The 19972-nt window shown below is 44.5% G+C and overlaps 2 protein-coding genes across 2 annotated transcripts in view; one reads left to right on the top strand and one right to left on the bottom strand.

The window, feature by feature from the left end:
* mical1 (microtubule associated monooxygenase, calponin and LIM domain containing 1) overlaps positions 1-19972 on the bottom strand; it is a 45283-nt gene that overhangs the window by 11767 nt on the left and 13544 nt on the right. The window contains exons 12-17 of the mRNA XM_072448874.1: positions 18796-18986; positions 15022-15128; positions 14320-14382; positions 13319-13685; positions 11830-11897; positions 8253-8970 (exon numbers count right to left, since the gene is read on the bottom strand). Coding sequence (XP_072304975.1) covers positions 8253-8970; positions 11830-11897; positions 13319-13685; positions 14320-14382; positions 15022-15128; positions 18796-18986 — 1514 coding nt within the window. The remainder of the gene's footprint in view (positions 1-8252; positions 8971-11829; positions 11898-13318; positions 13686-14319; positions 14383-15021; positions 15129-18795; positions 18987-19972) is intronic.
* Positions 744-5656, top strand: LOC140362514 (uncharacterized). Its single transcript, XM_072448600.1, has 2 exons — positions 744-1796; positions 5147-5656. The coding sequence occupies exons 1-2, from the start codon at positions 765-767 to the stop codon at positions 5654-5656; spliced, it is 1542 nt and encodes a 513-aa protein (XP_072304701.1). The 5' UTR covers positions 744-764.

Below are 19972 nucleotides of genomic sequence, written 5' to 3'. Positions count from 1 at the left end.
TAAAACGAAATCATCCTCCACCTCATTTTGATTCTGTGAATAAAAACCCTCAGATTTAGAAGAAATATAAAGGGAAGGGATCTAGATATATTGTTAACTAAACACAACTTAATGTATGGACCTCATTTTTATGTACGCACACACACTTTATAAATGAGAACCTAAGTGACGAATGTTACGAAAAATCTAACAATATTCAAACCGAACTCTTAAAAAGAATGTAAAAAAATTCTTCAGGAAGAAGAGCAAAGTGTGTCTTGGTGAACATGTGGTTTGAATCTAATTATTGTCTGCTTTTCTTTGTCTTTAGCATCTTGAGAGAAAATTCTCTACAATCTTCACAGAAGAACAACATGGTAATGTTCTGTTTTTGTTTTGAGAAGAAAAATAAAAAATGACACGGATCACTGGAAACTTCATGTGACTATAAGACGCTTTCTGAAAATATTTATTTGTAACACATTTCTACATTTTCTAAAAAAAGAACCATCCTATAGAGTAAAAAGATCCAATGTCTGGATTCAGTGGGAAATACAGTCACCACTGAGCCACATTCTATTTTCTTCCGTTGTGGAATCTCACAAAAATGCACTTGATTTTTTCCTTGTAAAGTATTTTTTTTCACCCACAGGAAGAACATCCAAAATCCGCTCCTCCCCAAACTCCAGCAAGCACAAGGTGAGTGACTGTTACAACATAAGACGACCTGTTTTCACTCATTTAAATCTTTTTTGGACAGTGTGGAAAGAAAATTGTCAAAATATATGACTGAAAGCCTCAAATTATCTGAAGGCCCTCCTGCTTGTTACCAGCTGAAAGTAAAGGGAGAGAATCTGGACGGAGAGTCAGATGAAGAATCAAAAATGAGGAAATTCACCCTCGGAAAACGTGATCTTAAACACCCAAACAAAACCATCCTCCTGGTTGGAGAGACAGGGTCAGGAAAGTCCACTCTGATCAATGCCCTGGTCAACTTTGTGATGGGGGTGAAATTTGAAGACAAACTTTGGTTTGAAATTATTCCAGACGAGAAAGCTGGACCTCAGTTTAAGAGTCAAACCTCAGAAGTGTCTGTTTATGAAGTCTTTGGCTTTGAGGGAACAGTTGTCCCTTATTCTCTGACCATCATCGACACTCCTGGATACGGAGACACCAGAGGAATAGAACATGATGGCATTATCACAAAGAAACTCCTGGAACTCTTCAGTGCCCCTGATGAAGTGAGTGGAGTGAAGTCAATGGATGCAGTAGGTTTGGTCCTGAAGTCTTCAAAGAACAGACTCGATGAAAGAATCGCCTACGTCTTCAACTCAATCATTTCAATCTTTGCTAAAGGCATGGAGAAGAATATTGTGGCCATGATGACTCACTCAGATGGAATGGAACCAAACAATGCTCTCCAAGCTCTGGAAGCAGCTGAGATAAAGTATGCTAGAGATGAGGACCATGAGCCAGTCTATTTCCTGTTTAACAACCGCCAAAAAGACAAGAGAGGAAAGAAGGAAACTGCTGCACAATATGCATTCAAAATAACTGAAGAGAGCATGTCAGAGTTCACTGATTTCTTGGTAGAATGTGAGCCTCGGCCGGTAAAGGAAATAAAAAATGTATTGAAGGAGAGAGCCAGATTGACAGCCTGCATTGAAAACCTCAAAGAACGTGTCACAAGCATTGAAATGGAACAAGAGGCAATAAAAATGACAAAGGAAGAGCTGAACAGACTTGAAAAAGACAATTCAGATTCTGAAATTGAAGAAACAGAAACCTATAAAGAGAAGGAAGCATGTGACAAGAAGGCCCTCAGTTGTTGTTGTTGTTGTTGTTTTATGGCGGTTGGCATCCAAGTGTTGCATTACCGCCAGACTTTATTCCTCAGACTTTGTCGTAGTCCTCAGACTCTGTCGTAGTCCGTAAAAGTACTCCTTCCATTGCTTTGGTGTTACAAAGCCCATGAGGTCATGATATGTCTTTGTGACCGGCTTTATTCCAGGGAGACTCTTCTTCATCTTCCTCTCCTTCTTTGACGTTCGGCGCTTCCACAGTACAGCTTTATTCTTCAGGCTTCATTCTATAGGCTTTAATATGTCCACTGATGTCGCCGTGCGTCTACGAGACTGGGCGAGGACAGGAGACCACCCCCACCCCCATCTCGTCACTCCGATCACTCTGACTCCCCACAAGCAGACCCCCATCACTCCGACTCCCATTCAGCGCCCCCAGCCTGCTTTCCATATCTGCCCAATCAAGCTCCTTTGTTCCAAGGAATCTCCCTGCAGCTTTAGCAATGATCCTGATCCTTTCAGTTCTGCTTTGAGTCTGAGCAGCACAGTTTACAACATCCACCATAAAGAGTACAAAATCCTCTCTATCCACAACCAGGGTATTCTCATTAATTCTGGAACCTGCACACTTGGGACCTCCACTCTTGAAACCTTCACACTTCTTGGGAGCCACGCTGGCCTCTCTCATTTCGCCCTGGCTGGGAGCAGCGCTGGCTCCTCTCTCTGTATTTACTCTAAACTCGTTACTTGAAACTTTCTTGACTGCATCTGCATAGGATATACCTTGAGAGACCTTTATTTTCTGCACCTCAGCAGCTCTTTTGCTAAACCTGCATCCCCCGTAGGCAGAGCTATGTTCTTCCCCACAGTTACAGCACTTCAGTTTTGCACCCACGTCACACTTCCCATACTCATGATCTCCTGCACATTTACCACACCTTTGCCTCCCTCTACAGACCGCTGCAATATGCCCAAAGCGCTGGCACTTAAAGCAACGCAGGGGCGGCGGAACATATGGCCTGACGCTATAGCACATGTACCCAATGAACACCTTACTAGGCAGGCATCTCCCTTCAAGTGTTACCATTACCGACAAGCTGTCACATCTTACCCCAAACCGGGTCACCTTCAAACGCCTAGCGTCCACCACCGTAACTCCCGTCAAATTCTCCTTAACTTCATCCACAGACGTCGCCGTAGGGACACCTACGATAACTCCTCTGACCGTGTTTCTTTCAGCATTAGACACAAGAATGTCCTTTCCACCCAGACGTTTAGTTCCAATCGCCTTCCGTTGCTGAGCCGCGTCCTTGCACATGACCAGCAGCGAGCCATCTCTAAGGACACTCGCACTCTTGATCACTCCCACAGCTACAGTTAGGCTCTTTGACAATGCCACTGAATTCCACTCCTTAAAGGATGCACTATCCTGTGCAAGCTTTATGATCACCTTACAGTCTCTGCTCTCACCCCGGATATCAATAGCTTCAGCCTCATCCTGCTGCTCATTCCCAGAACCCTCGGACGAGCTAAGGGACTTTTTACGTTTCCGGGCACGTGCAGGCAGAAAAGGCTGCTCCTCCACGCCGTCCAGAACGTCTTCCATCCCCGATCCACTCTCCTCCGCCATCTCCCGTCTCTCCAGACCGGGTGTTGAGCAAGGTCTCCTCACAGTTTTGTACAATAATGGCGGTTGGCATCCAAGTGTTTATTCCTCAGACTTTGTCGTAGTCCTCAGACTCTGTCGTAGTCCGTAAAAGTACCGCCAGACTTTATTCCTCAGACTTTTCGTAGTCCTCAGACTGTCGTAGTCCGTAAAAGAACTCCTTCCATTGCTTTGGTGTTACAAAGCCCATGAGGTCATGATATGTCTTTGTGACTAGAATAGTTGTTGTTGTTTCAGAGACCGACCGGCTTTATTCCAGGGAGACTCTTCTTCATCTTCCTCTCCTTCTTTGACGTTCGGTGCTTCCACCGTACAGCTTTATTCTGTAGGCTTTATTCTTTAGGCTTTAATATTTCCACTGATGTCGCTGCTTGGTAGCCGTGCGTCTACGAGACTGGACGAGGACAGGAGACCACCCCCACCCCCATCTCCATCTCGTCACTCTGATCACTCTGACTCCCCACAAGCAGACCCCCATCACTCCAACTCCCATTTAGCGCCTTTAGCCTGTTTTCTATATCTGCCCAATCAAGCTCCTTTGTTCCAAGGAATCTCCCTGCAGCTTTAGCAATGATCCTGACCCTTTCAGTTCTGCTTTGAGTCTGAGCAGCACAGTTTACAACATCCACCATAAAGAGTACAAAATCCTCTCTATCCACAACCAGGGTATTCTCATTAATTATGGAGCCTGCACACTTGGGACCTCCACTCTTGAAACCTTCACACTTCTTGGGAGCCACGCTGGCCTTTCTCATTTCGCCCTGGCTGGGAGCAGCGCTGGCTCCTCTCTCTGTATTTACTCTAAACTCGTTACTTGAAACTTTCTTGACTGCATCTGCATAGGATATACCTTGAGAGACCTTTATTTTCTGCACCTCAGCAGCTCTTTTGCTAAACCTGCATCCCCCGTAGGCAGAGCTATGTTCTTCCCCACAGTTGCAGCACTTCAGTTTTGCTCCCACGTCACACTTCCCATACTCGTGATCTCCTGCACATTTACCACATCTTTGCCTCCCTCTACAGACCGCTGCAATATGCCCAAAGCGCTGGCACTTAAAGCAACGCAGGGGCGGTGGAACATATGGCCTAACGTCATGGCACATGAACCCAATGAACACCTTACTAGGCAGGCACCTTCCTTCAAGTGTTACCATTACCGACAAGCTGTCACATCTTACCCCAGACCGGGTCACCTTCAACCGCCTAGCGTCCACCACCGTAGCTCCAGTCAAATTCTCCTTAACTTCATCCACAGACGTCGCCGTAGGGACACCTACGATAACTCCTCTGACCGTGTTTCTTTCAGCATCAGACACAAGAATGTCCTTTCCACCCAGACGTTTAGTTCCAATCGCCTTCCGTTGCTGAGCCGCATCCTTGCACACGACCAGCAGCGAGCCATCTCTAAGGACACTCGCACTCTTGATCACTCCCACAGCTACAGTTAGGCTCTTTGACAATGCCACTGAATTCCACTCCTTAAAGGATGCACCATCCTGGGCAAGCTTTATGATCACCTTACAGTCTCTGCTCTCACTCCGGATATCAATAGCTTCAGCCTCATCCTGCTGCTCATTCCCAGAAGCCTCGGACGAGCTAAGGGACTTTTTACGTTTCCGGGCACGTGCAGCCAGAAAAGGCTGCTCCTCCACGCCGTCCAGAACGTCTTCGACCACCGATCCACTCTCCTCCGCCAAAGGCCCTCAGTTGTACAAGATGTGAGGAAACCTGCCATAAAGAATGTACTTGGGCCTTCTTTATACCTTTGTGTGACGTCATGGAAGGTGGCGTATGCACGGTTTGCTCTGGAAAATGCTCTTTCATATTCCATGTTCGTGAGAAATGGAGATATGTGACCAAGATCAGAAAAGTGACAGTGACCAGTGAAGAGATGCAGAAGAGATGGGATGCTGAAGCCAAGTGTAAGGAAAAGAAAACCCTGTTGGAACATCTGCAGGAGAAACTGGAAGAACTTCAACGAGACAAAAATAAGTGTCTGGATGATGCTTTTGAGGCCATAGAGAAGCTGGAGAAGATCGCTCTAAACGCAGACTCAGTGTCCACATATGTCCACCTGAAATTCCTCATTGAGAAGATGAAGGAGAAGAAAGACACAAAGAAAGTCAGAAAACTGGAGAAAATTAAGTATAAAATAGAGCAAACATGCAAAGGCGGAGCCAGTTACTTCGGGCGACATCACAGCACCTAAAACGTAGAATCTATTCAACATTAACAAGAAATGTTCTAAATCAGCTCTATAGTTTTGAAGTTATATGCACAAAGAAGATTAACAAACACAAAGCAATAATTGTCCATGGAGACATAGATAGATCGATAGATACTGTAGATACATAGATAGATTGATAGCTGTACCGCTCCATGACGTGCTCTCCACCATTTTGTTTTTCCTTGGCATTCGGGCAATGTTTTAAATGTATCTTCTCTGGCGCACAAACTGAATCAGTGCTCTTCAATCACATTTAGATGTGGCTTCGTTAAAAGCTTTGTAACTTTTCCTTGTAATGTGTAAAAGTTTCACAATCATCTGTTTGATAGGTTTTACTGCTAGACCAATAAAACTCTAAAGAGCTAAAGACTGTGACAATAGTTTAGTGATAACTCAATGGAAATGGTATGTGCTCCAGCGGCTGAGCAGGAGCAGCCTCCCCCCTGTATCTGAATGGCATCTGAACATTTTGACATTCCTATTTGACATAATATTGTTCGATATTGGATTCAAACGGAAAGTGGGTTTATAATACCAGATGACAAAATATTAATATTTTTTTTATATTTTATTTAATTTTAAATTTTTTTCCAAGATTGACAGGTGAGGCCCTGCCTCCCCTGCCGCCCCTGAATGCACGTCCCTGAGCCAAAGGTGACACCACTGGAAGGAAACGTGAACAAAACTCACTAAATTATATTGTTTAACTGTGCAGCTTTATGTTTTAGTTGGATAAATATCAATTTCCCACCAAAGGGAAACTAAATAAACCTCTTCCACTGTGCGTCTGATTGAAGCATTTGAACTGCAATTTACTTTTTTAAACACAATGGAATGTAAATATTTATGCTTTTAGTTTTTGTCTTGTGATTTACATTATACTGTGATTATAATGTGTTTTTAAGATTGTAACGCTCTTTGAGTAACAATTGTATAAACTGTGCTCAACAAATACATTTTGATTGATTGAAGATATTATTTGGTTATTTGTTTAATACATTTATCATCAACCATTATTTGTGCCAGTTCCCAGCCTGAATAACTCTTTGTGTATAAGTATGTGCATACATTCATCATTTTGCCCTGAGGTTATGACTTTCTTCCAACAAATATATATAAATAAAAATAAAAATAAAAATAGATAGCGGCGATGATCGGCCCTCGCTATTGGGCACCCAATTGTCCTTTCATTACACATACTTCTGAATCCGTGACGCTGTCTTACATATAAAGGGAAAAGTTTGCAGCTCCGCCGCACAGACACGGTAATTTTTAAGAGAAAGATTTGGATAACTTTTGATGGCCCACTCCTGAAGATGAGTCTCACCAAATTTCACGTAAATAGGGCTAACGCCCTTGGAAGAGTTCGTGAAAGTATAAGGTGTCAGCATGTTCAAATTTCAGAGATCTGGCAATTTCCCCATTGGAATAACATGAGAGTTTCTGTCATCGCTACGGCAAAGCCATAACAATTATGACATGGGTCTCATTGACTTTTTTGATCGGGAGGCCAAAATAAAAAAAAAACTAAATATTTTACTCTCCATATAAAATTTGATTTCACTCTGTAGGGCACGATGTCACGCCAAATTAATTTGTTTCACTTCAAGTAGGTTTTGGGCAGAGAGTTTAACAACTGATTCTAATTTGACGCAATTCTGACTTTATTTGTGCAAACAACAGCAAATTTTAAATTTGGGAAATTTCTGTAATTTTTGCTACAGTTTGCGGCTTCGCCGCACAGAGACCGTGACAGATATCAAAGTAATTTGGATAACTTTTGATGTCCCACTCCTCAACATCAATTTCACAAAATGTCAGCTTTTTCTGGCCAACGTCCTGGCAGGAGTTTGGAAAAGTATGACGTTTGGAAAAACTCCCGAGTCATACATAGCCATTTTTTAACCAATAATAAAAGTCCATTTCCAAATTTAGTATGAATGTATTTTTTTCCTGCCGCCAAAAGTAGTTCCAAATGTATCCATTTATTGAGTCCATGGCAGGAGTTCTGAGCCCCAAGTACAAAGCTCTAGAGTTTGGTGGGATGACGACGTTTGTACAGATCTAAACTGAAGTCAGTTAGTTTTTATACAGAATCAATACAGATATTTTGTTGTTTGAGGAGGAAATCACGGTACCTCACAAACTGCAGCCTCTGTGATTTACTTATTGCGTTCGTTTGCAGCCGTAGTATTTACTGGTATATAATGAATCAGTAAACACTAGAAAACCCACCCAGACTCGTGCAAACTCCACACAGAAAAACACACAGAAAGGTCCGGGACTCGACCCTCTTGCTGTGAGGCGAGTGTGCTTGTCACTCTGTCGCCACGATGGAGGACGGTTCAATGTAAACACTTTATTGTGCAGACATGAAACACACCCCTAATTATAGTCACACCACAAGCATTATTAAGGATGTAAAACGTACCACTAAGCCACTTTTAGATCTGTGAGCATTTTGTATGATAATTTGCATTGAAACTCCGCCTACAATAAAGGCTAATTTGGCAATTTCTTTAGTGACATAAAAAGTGCAGAACATATTGTACACTACACCACAGACACGCCCACTCACCTGCGGTCCCGGGGTGGCTGAGGACGCTGAGCCGGCCGTCGCGACTGATCCTCGGCGACGACAAATTCCACGGCGAAAACTTGGAGCGGGACTTGGCCTGTCCTCCCGGGATCTCCTTCCTCTTGAAGCAGCGGCGGTTCCTCTTCTCCCGCAGGTTGCTCGCCGTGCTGCCGCTCCAGTAGCCCTCCTCCTCCTGCCCGTCCGTCCCGTGCGACTTGGCCACGGTCGCGGCGGACGACGACGAGCAGGACGACGACCCGCACGGCGTCTCGGAATCCGAGTCGGCGCTGAAGAAGTTCTGCAGGTTGACCAGCTGGCTCTTCTCCTCGTCGGTCAGCTGGAGCTTTCGCAGCGACAGTTTGGCGTCGCTCGCGGGGGACGACGAGTTGCTGCCGAGCTGGACCTTCCGCGGTTTGGCCACGGGCGCGTCTCCGGGGCTCGACAGTCGCGAGAGGCGCGGCTTCGGGACGGGGCAGGTCGTAGTCTCCTCCTCCGCCGCCGAGGGTCCGGTCGCGGCGTTGATTCTGCGCGAGAGGTCTCTAAAGGCGGGCTTCGGGTCGGTCAGGTCGTCGGTTTTGAGGGCGTCCGGGGCTTTGAGGGGACGTCGCGAGGGGCCCCGGTCCAGCGTGTGCTCGCACTCTTCTTCGTCTGAAGGGGACGGAGTGTAGTCACTGGAGACGCGGGCTTCTCCGCTCGGGGCATCGCCATCGTCCAGGACCTGAAATGAGAAACACAAAAGAACAGAAATTAGAATTAAAGTTAACCAATTAACTGTAGTCGGTCCAAAACACGCCGCGAGCTGAAGAGGGTTTATGACTGTAAAGTGACTCCATCAGGACGTCTTCAAACGGCGTCACTTTAGAGTCATCTGTGTCAAATGCGGAATAAAAACCTCATATTTACAACTAAACAACTAATCAATTAATTAAAAGAATAATTGCTAGATTCGCTAATTTAGAAGTTTATCTAAGGTTTTATTTTTTTTATTTTTTACATTTTAGATTTTTATCCGCTTTTTTGCAGCATTTTTCATTAGGCTGTCAATTTGATCACATTATTATGGAACTAATATAAAAATATAGCCGCAAGCGGCAATGATCGGCCCTCGCTACGCCGCCGCCACGCCGCAAGAGGAAGGGGCGCTAACGCGCCCCAATTGTCCTTTTATTACACCTACTGCTGAATCTGTGACGCTGTCACATCTTCTCCCCTTTGTTTTACCATCAAAAAGCTATTTTATTTTGAATTCTTGGCAAAATGTGCGGCTTTGCCGCACAGACACCGTGACTCTTTGAATAAAAATGTGGATAACTTTTGATGGTCCTGAAGATGAGTCTCACCAAATTTCAGGTTAATATGTCTAACGCCCTAAGAGGAGTTCGTGAAAGTCTAAAGTGTAAACATGTTCTGGCGATTTCCCCATTGGAATAACATGGAAGGTTTCGGTCATCGTTACGGCAAAGCCATAACAATTATGACATGGGTCTCATTGACTTTTTTGATGGGGATGCCAAAATTGAGTTGTGTGTCAAATTTCATATAATTTCGCAAAACTAAATATTTAACCTCCATATAAAATCTGTAGGGGGCGCTGTGGCTCCAAATGAATTTATTTCACTTCAAGTAGGTTTAGGGCAAAGAGTTTAACAACTGAATATAATTTGACGCAATTCGGACTTTATCTGCGCAAACGGCAGAAATGTTAAATTTGGGAGATTTCTGAAATTCTTGCTACAGAGACCGTGACAGGTATCAATGTAATTTGGATAACTTTTGATGTCCCACTCCTCAGTAGCATTTTCACCAAATTTCAGCTTTTTAGGGCCAACGCCCTGGGAGGAGTTTGTAAAAGTACGACGTTTGGAAAAACTCCGAAGTCATGTTTAGCCATTTTTGAAGCAATATGGCCGACATTTGGTTGGGCGGACGGCGTTGCCGTAATAATATTTTTTACTTCTCTTGTCACCATCTACCTCTGCGCCAAATTTCATGATTCTACGATCAAATTTTTTTTGGGTCATTTCCCATCTCTCAATGCATTTTTGGTACATTTGGGGGCGCTGACGCGCCAATTTTTTTTATTTTAGAAAAGGGAAATAGCCAGAATGTAGAGAGGCACGATTTTTAGAGGTATGCAAATTTTTGTGACTTTTCGTCAATGTTCACTGGGTGAAAAATAGGGGGGTTGGTCCCGAGAAGAAGAAGAAAGAAAGAATAATATTCCGATACGAAAACAATGTTTCCCATTTTTCAAATATCATAAACTATACATTTTCGGAAAGCGCTCGCGCTTTCCTACCTCATGGTGTGGGTCCCTGGTCACTGACGGGTACTTTCGTTAATTTTGAGTGGGCTCCGCCCACTTTGTGTTTTTGGCCCTCTATACAGTAATAATGTTCAATTTTTGCATTACATGCTTATATGCACGGAACATGCAAGAGATGGGGAACGTATTCGTGAGCTACTTAGGGCAAATGAGTGCTTTATATGGGGATGACGACCGCTTCGCGGTCGTCATCCCAATGTAAAGTGCTCGTTTAGTGCGCACTTTTGCACGGGCTTCGCCCGTTTACAACGGTAATGTTCCATTTTCCTACTATTAATTAGTATGCACGGGGCGTGCGTGAGTGAAGGAGTGCGTTAGTGAGTGTTTGGAAGTGGGCGAGCGCTTCGCGCTCGATTTTGTGCGCACTACGTGCGCACTTTCGCAGCCGTGCTTCGCACGGCCTTACGAGATTAATAGGCCTCTCGCCAGCTTGTGGCGCTCGGGCCTAATAAGTTTAATAGACCTTCATCACATTCAATTACGACAAAATTACAAAGAACTGTTTTGAGGCGATTTATCCTGTTCTTTTTCTTGCACTAGTAGGGATTTTTTATATATATATATTTTAGAATCACTGTATTCTGGCACATTTGGTCGTGCTCAGAATACAGTTACGAAACTTTTCACAATTTAGGCTTCAAACTTCACAGAATTAATGACAAAAACAGAAAACGCAGCTCTCGTCGTGAGCGTACGTGCGATTTGTCCTTCTCCATTTTGTGATCTCTTATAAAGAAATGCAGAAAAAACTGTGAAACAAAAACAAAGTGCGTTTTTTTAAAGTTGCGTTGCGACTTTGTCACTATAATATACTGCAACTCAAGGCGAAAGTATTATAAGTACCGTATTTTTCGGAGTATAAGTCGCATTAGCCAAAAAATGCATTATAGTGAAGAAAAAACATATATAAGTCGCACCGGAGTATGAAATGCGGTTGCAAGTGTGAAAATAACAAATAATATCACACAGTATAAATATAAGTGTAAGTCACACCCCGGCCAAAACTATGAAACAAGGTGCAACTTATAGTCTGGAAAATACGGTAATCAGAACTGAGCTCTCTGATTGGACCAAGTCACGGGAACATTTTACAGAATACACTTTACACATTCAGTATTCTGTGATTTAATAAGTATAATAAAGTATTCGTCCCGTCGCTGGCTGCAGACGGTCGAAACACTAACTTCTACGACGAGAACATTTACAGTTACGACTAAACTGCAAGCACTGGACGTTCACCTGACACAGGGCGAGGTCACAGGTCAGCGGGTCATCAGGGGTCAGCAGGTCGTCAGAGTGAAGCTCGCAGAAGAACCTCCCTGTGGAACAGAACACGGAACATGTATGTGACTCGCACATTATTCATGAACATCTAAGAGTCGTGTTTCTCAGGCTGTAAAACATGGAAAAGCTTTAACTGACTCGTACTGAGAAAGAAAAGTCTACTTTGAGTCAAAATGTATAATATATCAACAATTCAGTTCTAGAGCAGAGACAGATACTGAAAATGAGTTGATACTGCACAAAAAGCACAAAAAGACAAGAAATACAATAATACTTGGCAATAATTGCATTTCTATCTTTTAGTGTCTTGCATGAACTGATGTCGTTTATAAAGCACAATTTGTGAAGCAACAAAGTGCTTCACAAACGAACAATATAATAACATGCATTTGCCTTGTAGTAGTTTAATTTAGTCTGTAAATGTAACGTTATAACTCTCATCAGGAGCTTTCATTTGGACAAACTGAACATCAAATAGGTTCAAAATCTAGTTAATCTATAGTTTCGACACACATACAGGGCCCATCACTTTAGAGTGCAGTAAGATCGTTCACAGATCAAATTTAGATTCCAGAGCAGCAGGATATAAACCTGGATTAAATCAAGCCTAAATATGAACAAAAGAATGTCGAAAATGAGACTAAACCATGGATAAGTTTGTATGCATTTGTATCGCATGTGGAGGATCTAAAATGCAGATGGATGTGCGTCGTGCAATGCATTATTTCCCCCCTGGGATGATAGATAAGTTGTCCAGCGCTACAAAAATATTTAACACGGCTCTTGTTTGAGAAAACAGTCGGTGAGTCTGCAAGATTTAAGACAAAAAAAGAATTAGGCGTCATTTTGACAAAATGTTGATATTTTTTTTCAGTCGGCTAGTTTTTTACCGGGTCGGTCGGGTTACGGCAAACAGAAATATGTTTTAGCTCAGCCTAAAGATTAACACCAGATTTGTCTCTAACCAAAAGAGAACTGCAGCGTGTGAGCAGAGGCAGCATTAGGCCTGCAACGGATTCACCCGCAGCAGACTCACCCGCGGCAGACTCACCCGCGGCAACCTCACCCGCGGCAGACTCACCGGCGGCAACCTCACCGGCGGCAACCTCACCGGCGGCAACCTCACCGGCGGCAACCTCACCGGCGGCAACCTCACCGGCGGCAGACTCACCGGCGGCAACCTCACCGGCGGCAGACTCACCCGCAGCAGACTCACCCGCGGCAGACTCACCCGCGGCAACCTCACCCGCGGCAACCTCACCCGCGGCAACCTCACCCGCGGCAACCTCACCCGCGGCAACCTCACCCGCGGCAACCTCACCCGCGGCAGACTCACCCGCGGCAGACTCACCCGCGGCAGACTCACCCGCGGCAGACTCACCCGCGGCAGACTCACCCGCGGCAGACTCACCCGCGGCAGACTCACCCGCGGCAGACTCACCCGCGGCAGACTCACCCGCGGCCTGGTGGTAGGCGTAGCCCCCGAGCCTCAGAGTGACCCCACACTGATGACACTTGAAGCAGCTGCGATGGAAGAACAAGCCCTCAGCACTGATCCTCTCCAGGACATAAATCCTCTGTGCACAGAAGTAACACTCCTCAGAGGGCGCCAGAGAGCCAGGGTCCAGAGGAGAGCCAAGGTCCAGAGGAGAGCCAGGGGCCAGAGGAGAGCCAGGGGCCCGAGGAGAGCCAGGGGCCCGAGGAGAGCCAGGGGCCCGAGGAGAGCCAGGGGTAGAGGCTGGGGCCAGAGGAGAGCCAGGGGTAGAGGCTGGGGCCGGTTCAGGCTCAGGATGAGACTGGGGCTCTGCAGGTCCACACACCATCTGTGAGAAGAAAGTCAGGTCTAATTTATTTACACATTTACATGATACAGAAGAAAGACACGTCTGAGGGACAATGTGTCCAAACGGCTTCTGAGCATCGTAATGCAATTCACCAAGTTTATAAGAGCTTTAACAACAGAGGCCATGTTTATGTCATTAGCATGCTAACAAGCATTAGCATGCTAACAGAGCACTTCCTGCTTTGTGGAGAACAAAATGCTTTAGAATTAAATGCAGCTCTTGGGGTTTTATGTGGCAGGTACAATTTATAAATACAGACAGATTTTATTATATGGAATGATGTGTAATATATATAATAAGATTTTTTTTATAGAATAAAAAGAAAAAAATCAAGGTCAAGATTGACAAGTATATATCTATATACATTTCTGTGCTCAGGGTTGTTCATATGAATACAACAGCATTGCTTCAAAACCTGTGTAAAAAGGTGCAACATTTACTAATTCAAAATGCTGAACAATTATATTTGATGGAATTTTTGTTTACTTGATAGTTTTTATTTGCTAACTGTATTTAAAAAAAAAATCTGTTTAAAGAGTAAATCATTGGTAACTGTCAGTTTATCAGAATATTACATTATTATCTTTATTTCAGGCACAAAAACAAGACTCACTTTGGCTTCATCCCCCATCGCTTTGTCCCTCAGAGTGCAGTTTTTCTGAGACGCAAACTTTTCCTGCACAAAAGAAATCCTTTTATATAAAAACAACATAACACGCTTCCAGAGAGTTTCATAAACGCTCATGTTCAGATTCATGTGATTCTGAGGCCCGAGGGTTAATGACCAACTTCATCACGAAACAACAGAGGAATTCAGCCTGTTCTGAAATGCTCTGGTCCGGGCTCTAGTCCGGGCTCTAGTCCAGGCTCTAGTCCGGGCTCTGGTCCGGGCTCCGGTCCGGGCTCTGGTCCGGGCTCTGGTCCAGGCTCCGGTCCAGGCTCTGGCTCTGGTCCAGGCTCTGGTCCAGGCTCTGGTCCAGGCTCCGGTCCGGGCTCCGGTCCAGGCTCCGGTCCAGGCTCCGGTCCAGGCTCTGGCTCTGGTCCAGGCTCTGGTCCAGGCTCTGGTCCAGGCTCCGGTCCGGGCTCCGGTCCAGGCTCCGGTCCGGGCTCTGGTCCAGGCTCTGGTCCGGGCTCCGGTCCAGGCTCCGGTCCAGGCTCCGGTCCAGGCTCTGGTCCAGGCTCCGGTCCAGGCTCCGGTCCAGGCTCTGGTCCAGGCTCCGGTCCAGGCTCTGGTCCAGGCTCCGGTCCAGGCTCTGGTCCAGGCTCCGGTCCAGGCTCTGTTGTTTCTTGGGGTCAGTGTTGAACACGTACAAACCTTTCGTCGTTGCAGTGAGTTGTGTTTCAGCGTGTTCAGGAAGAAAACGGCCGAGCGTGTTTGAGACAGCGTCAGGCGCTTACGAGCGGGATTCAAACCCACAGGATCTGAAACAACAACGAAACAAGAATGAAATGGCAAATTTATGATCAGTGGAAATTTGGGAAACGCAGACCAAAACAAGAACGTACATGAGGCAAAATGACTTGAATTTACAATATAAATCTTGTGGTTTTTCCCGGTTTAGATTTTTTTCACTTCCTGTTACAACACAAATATCTGCAATTGCAAAGTGCCATTTCCCTACGCCAATGGAAGACACGGCATCTTAACAAGCGAACATTCAGACAGAGTAAACGACCAATTGTAGAAGTAGTTGTCGAGTAATGGAATAATCGTTAACCGGTCCAGATGTGTAAATCTAGTGTTTAAGATAAAAATACCCTTTTGTCAGTAAATATTGTCTTTTTCACCGGCCTATTGCGTTGGCCTAAACCACCAAACAATTAATCAAAAAAATAATCTCTAGACTAATCGATTAACAAAATAATCATTGGTTTCCAGTTTTCAAGCTAAACCAACCATCAGTGAAGTTAAAGTAAGAATAATAGAACTTTGAAAATAATTTGGGGCACCAACCCGTCATTAAATATACTCCAGCACCCCAACTCAACACAAATTGATCTAAACCAGAGACTGTGAATCGGGACGAGGGGGCACGAACATATTTATACTAAAAAACAACAACAACATCGAGCATGAATCCAAGTTGCTAATCCTAGGTGTCATAGTCCTTTGTAGATTTTTAAAGAATATTTTTCTTTAAAAAATCAAGGATTTTTTTTCAATAGCTCCCAAGTCAGCCAACCAAGATAGTCAACGCTAAGTAATAATAGTAGTTTGACTCTCTAGGTATCACGCACACCTAAATATGTTTGATATTTTTTTAAATAACACATTTTTAACAAACACTTTACGTATTTTAGAGACGGTCCCTAACTGGCGCACGAGCCGCGAGACAGTTTTGGACTAGCGAACCTTAGGACTTGTGGGCATCCACCCATTTAGCCTGAATATTAAACCAAATATATCCACTATTATGCAAGTATAGTTTTCAACAAATATTTTCCAAGCTAAATGATAACGGAATAAGAATAATTTAATGTAACTGGTCAAAGAGATTGAAAAATGGGGGGGAATTACAGTTTAGTTATTGATGTTGAAAATATAATTAAATCTGTTCAACGTAAGATTAATATCTGTATAAATAGATAATAACGCAATCGCTGTGTTGGAAATGCGCCTATCACACCTATTGACCTGCAAAAAGAGACACAGGAAGGTCAAGTGTAATCCCCCAAAACAAAGGTTATAACGTGATCTCTCTGCACTTCTGCGCTCACTTGAACCTCAGCAGAGACATTCACAGCCACGTTTTCACTCGCTCCCGACAACGCTGATGAAATATTCTCCGTGTATCGTTATGAAGAAGGCAAAAACGACGAGATATTCACTGCTGTCGATATATCGTCCGACACACAATTCCAAGTCGTTTTCCATACATTTCTGAAGCTGAACGATCTTGCCACTTACCTGGTTGACATTTTACCTGGAAACATAGACCAAAATGTGTAAAGAAACACACAAATAGCCCATTTTTGGCCACGATTATGATGATTTCAGGTCATTTTACCTCATTTCCAGCTCCGTTTGTGCAGTAGATTGAGCACGATAAGGTTAAACACAGAGATGACAGCTTCCCTCTGCTGCACATCAGTGACAGGAGCAAACGGCGGCGCCCCTCACACACACACACACACACGCACACACACACTCGGATCACACACACACTCACTCACACACACACACACCGATCATTCACACGCAGAGGCTAAACGCTACGTGCTAACCGCTCTGTCAAACGCGCACAGAGCCGTCCCAGCCGCATCAGAGGGAGCTTAGCCACACCGCTCTGTCCGCGAGCAGAGGGGCGGCAGGGGGATTGTGGGTAACAGGATCTTAAAGGGGCGGCGGCGCTCGTCTCGCTCTCTCTCGCTCTCCTCCCGCATCATCTGCCGTCAGCGCGATATACAATACAGACGATGGAACGTGATCTAATTGGGATTTTTCTCACAAGTAGAGCTGTGTGAATTGATCAGTAAACGTGACAGGTCGGCGATGCAAGTAATTGATAGTTGTAGTCTGTATTTGGGGTGTAAAGACACTAAAATGCAAACAAAAAGACGTTTCATTTAACAAAAACAGCAGCATTTTTAAATCAAAATGTCAAAAAATAACAAACAATTTCAGATTTTTATCAATATTACACTTTATTCGTAAATATTCTGTATCTAGAAGCCTTCATTCATCATATTGTCTATCTACCTTTGATAATCTACATATTGTATATCTACCTTTATTTGGTTGATAATGTATATAAAAAGTCTCTTGATTGGTCGTGGAATCAAAAAAAAATATTTGCTGCTCGTCGAAGACTAAATTAATAATAATCTAAAGTTGTAGCGCTACAAACCGACACTGAGGTTTGATCTGTGACTTTTGCAGGTGAAGAGGAAAACTCTATTTTGCTCATATAAACGTTTTCATCAGGTAAAATAAGTCATTTTATGTGTAAAAATGACAAAAATGTCTTGTTAATAGCCAAATTTGCTTTACAATATTATTATCAAAACGTGTCTTTTACTTTAAAAATATGACAAAAAGGAAAATGTTTTGTCATAAAAACCCACACAACTTATAATTAAACATAATAAAGTGTATAAAATCCTGCGCCTGCCCCTTTAAGGAGATGCTGATGCTGCGTATCCAAGCAACACGCTTACGTAAGACCTGTCACTTCCTCCACTTTCAAACGCTTCAAAAGAATCACTCAAGAATACAACAGGACTAAAGGATTTGATTTAACGTTGCAAATATTTCCTGAATATAACGTCCTCTCTCTCCTCGAGGTCTTATTCTGTGCAAAACCTGCCGACGCCGCAGTTTAGAGCGCTACAAACTCTAAAAATGTTCCAAAGAGTGTAAAAAAATCACTGGGAAAACGTGTCTATTCCCATCACGTTTGGTCTTCTTAACAACTCATTGGCTCGTCATTTCGTCAGACGTTAATGCTCCTGGGCGTGTTTAAAACGTGCGCTCGGAACCCAATGTTTATATAAGAAACAAACGGAGCTTTAAAAAAAAAATCGACAAAATCTGTCTGAAAACTAATCTAATAATAATAGTGCAATTGTTTTTAGTTCCGTAGTTGCGATATTTTTTTGTTAGATTAGTCAAAAAGTCAAAGGATTATCTCCAATGAATACATTTTTTACCAAATAAACATTGAAATATGGCAACTAAAGGCTAAAAGGCATTTATGGAAAAGTGAAGAAAATCAGGAAAAGTTGATTATTTTTTGGACATTTTGATTAAATAATGCCACTGCTTTTGTTATTAAAAATAGCTCTTCCAGAATCAGAGGGATTATTGCCATTGTCAATGAACAAAATTCACAAACAATGAACAATAAGAATAGAAATAAAAAATATGCTTAATATGTACACACATTTACAGTTGTACAGATTTACATATGTAGTGGAGAAAGTGAACAATTACGACATTTAAACTACAACTGTGATGGCGTTTTAAAGTCCCTGCAGCTCTGGAGCCAGGTCAGAGGTCAAATCTCTGGGGGCATGTTTTTCAAGACGTTTGAAATCATAGAAAAAAACAGTGCAAACATGATACTATACAGACCGATCCTGCACTCACCATTAGGGGGCGCCGTGAAGGCCTTCTGCACCTGCGTGAGGTACAGCACCATGGACAGTTTGTCCACCTGAGCGCCGTTGGTGAAGTCGTCCGGCGACATGACTCGAGCGATGCCCAGCTCCTTCTCCAGGACGCTGAAGGCCAAGTGATGGTTCAGGACCGGGTCGGACTCGCTCAGACCGGACACGTCGCTATGGAGACAAATGAGGCCGCGGAGTTTAATGGAGCTAAGGAGTGCGTTTTGTTGTAACTTCAGCCAACGTTACATCTTAATTAAACAGCAGTGTCAGTTTTTCAAAAATTCGCCCCCACCCTCGAGAAGAGCAATCCCTCCCCCGCCCTCCCCGTGACGTAGTCTCAGCGTGAGCGTGCGTTCCCCGCCCTCCCCGTGACGTAGTCTCAGCGTGAGCGTGCGTTCCCCGCCCTCCCCGTGACGTGGTCTCAGCGTGAGCGTGCGTCCCCCGCCCTCCCCGTGACGTAGTCTCAGCGTGAGCGTGCGTTCCCCGCCCTCCCCGTGACGTGGTCTCAGCGTGAGCATGCGTTCCCCGCCCTCCCCGTGACGTAGTCTCAGCGTGAGCGTGCGTTCCCCGCCCTCCCCGTGACGTAGTCTCAGCGTGAGCGTGCGTTCCCCGCCCTCCCCGTGACGTAGTCTCAGCGTGAGCGTGCGTTCCCCGCCCTCCCCGTGACGTAGTCTCAGCATGAGCGTGCGTTCCCCGCCCTCCCCGTGACGTAGTCTCAGCGTGAGCGTGCGTTCCCCGCCCTCCCCGTGACGTAGTCTCAGCGTGAGCGTGTTGGAACAAAAGAAGTAGCGTTTGAAGCTAACTGTGCCTAAATAGCCGCGGTTCCTCTCGAGCGTGGGGGCGGGGCGGTGGGCGTGTTACAGGTACAGAGTGCTTCCTGGAGGATAGGCTGAAACAGCGTGCTGCGTAACGGGGTGAGTTACGCAGGGTCTCCTCCGTTTGTCTGCTCTTCCGAGGAGAAGGAGAGAGACTGTTCTCTAGCTAAAGACTGCAAGAATCAAAAAACACTTTGGGCATACATGTGGCAGCGGTCAGTATATACACGCAGTAGCAGTGTATAAACCTGTGTTTCTCAGCTCTAGTGCAGTACATGTATGTAGTAGTACTGTACAAAGGCGTGTCTCAGCTCTAGTGCAGTACATGTATGTAGTAGTACT

The sequence above is a fragment of the Eucyclogobius newberryi genome, unplaced genomic scaffold, assembly GCF_026437365.1.
Source record: "Eucyclogobius newberryi isolate DKJ021-1_F unplaced genomic scaffold, fEucNew1.0.hap1 SCAF_17, whole genome shotgun sequence".
In the NCBI taxonomy this organism is placed as follows: Eukaryota; Metazoa; Chordata; class Actinopteri; order Gobiiformes; family Gobiidae; genus Eucyclogobius; species Eucyclogobius newberryi.
Note: the sequence above shows the minus strand (reverse complement) of the source record. Positions and strands in the feature narration are given on the sequence as shown.

Coding starts and splice junctions, on each gene's coding strand:
- LOC140362514 (XM_072448600.1), top strand. CDS start 765: ATGACTGAAAGCCTCAAATTATCTGAAGGCCCTCCTGCTTGTTACCAG. Junction 1,797..5,146: donor AGGAAGCATGTGACAAGAAG/GCCCTCAGTTGT, acceptor CCTCCGCCAAAG/GCCCTCAGTTGTACAAGATG.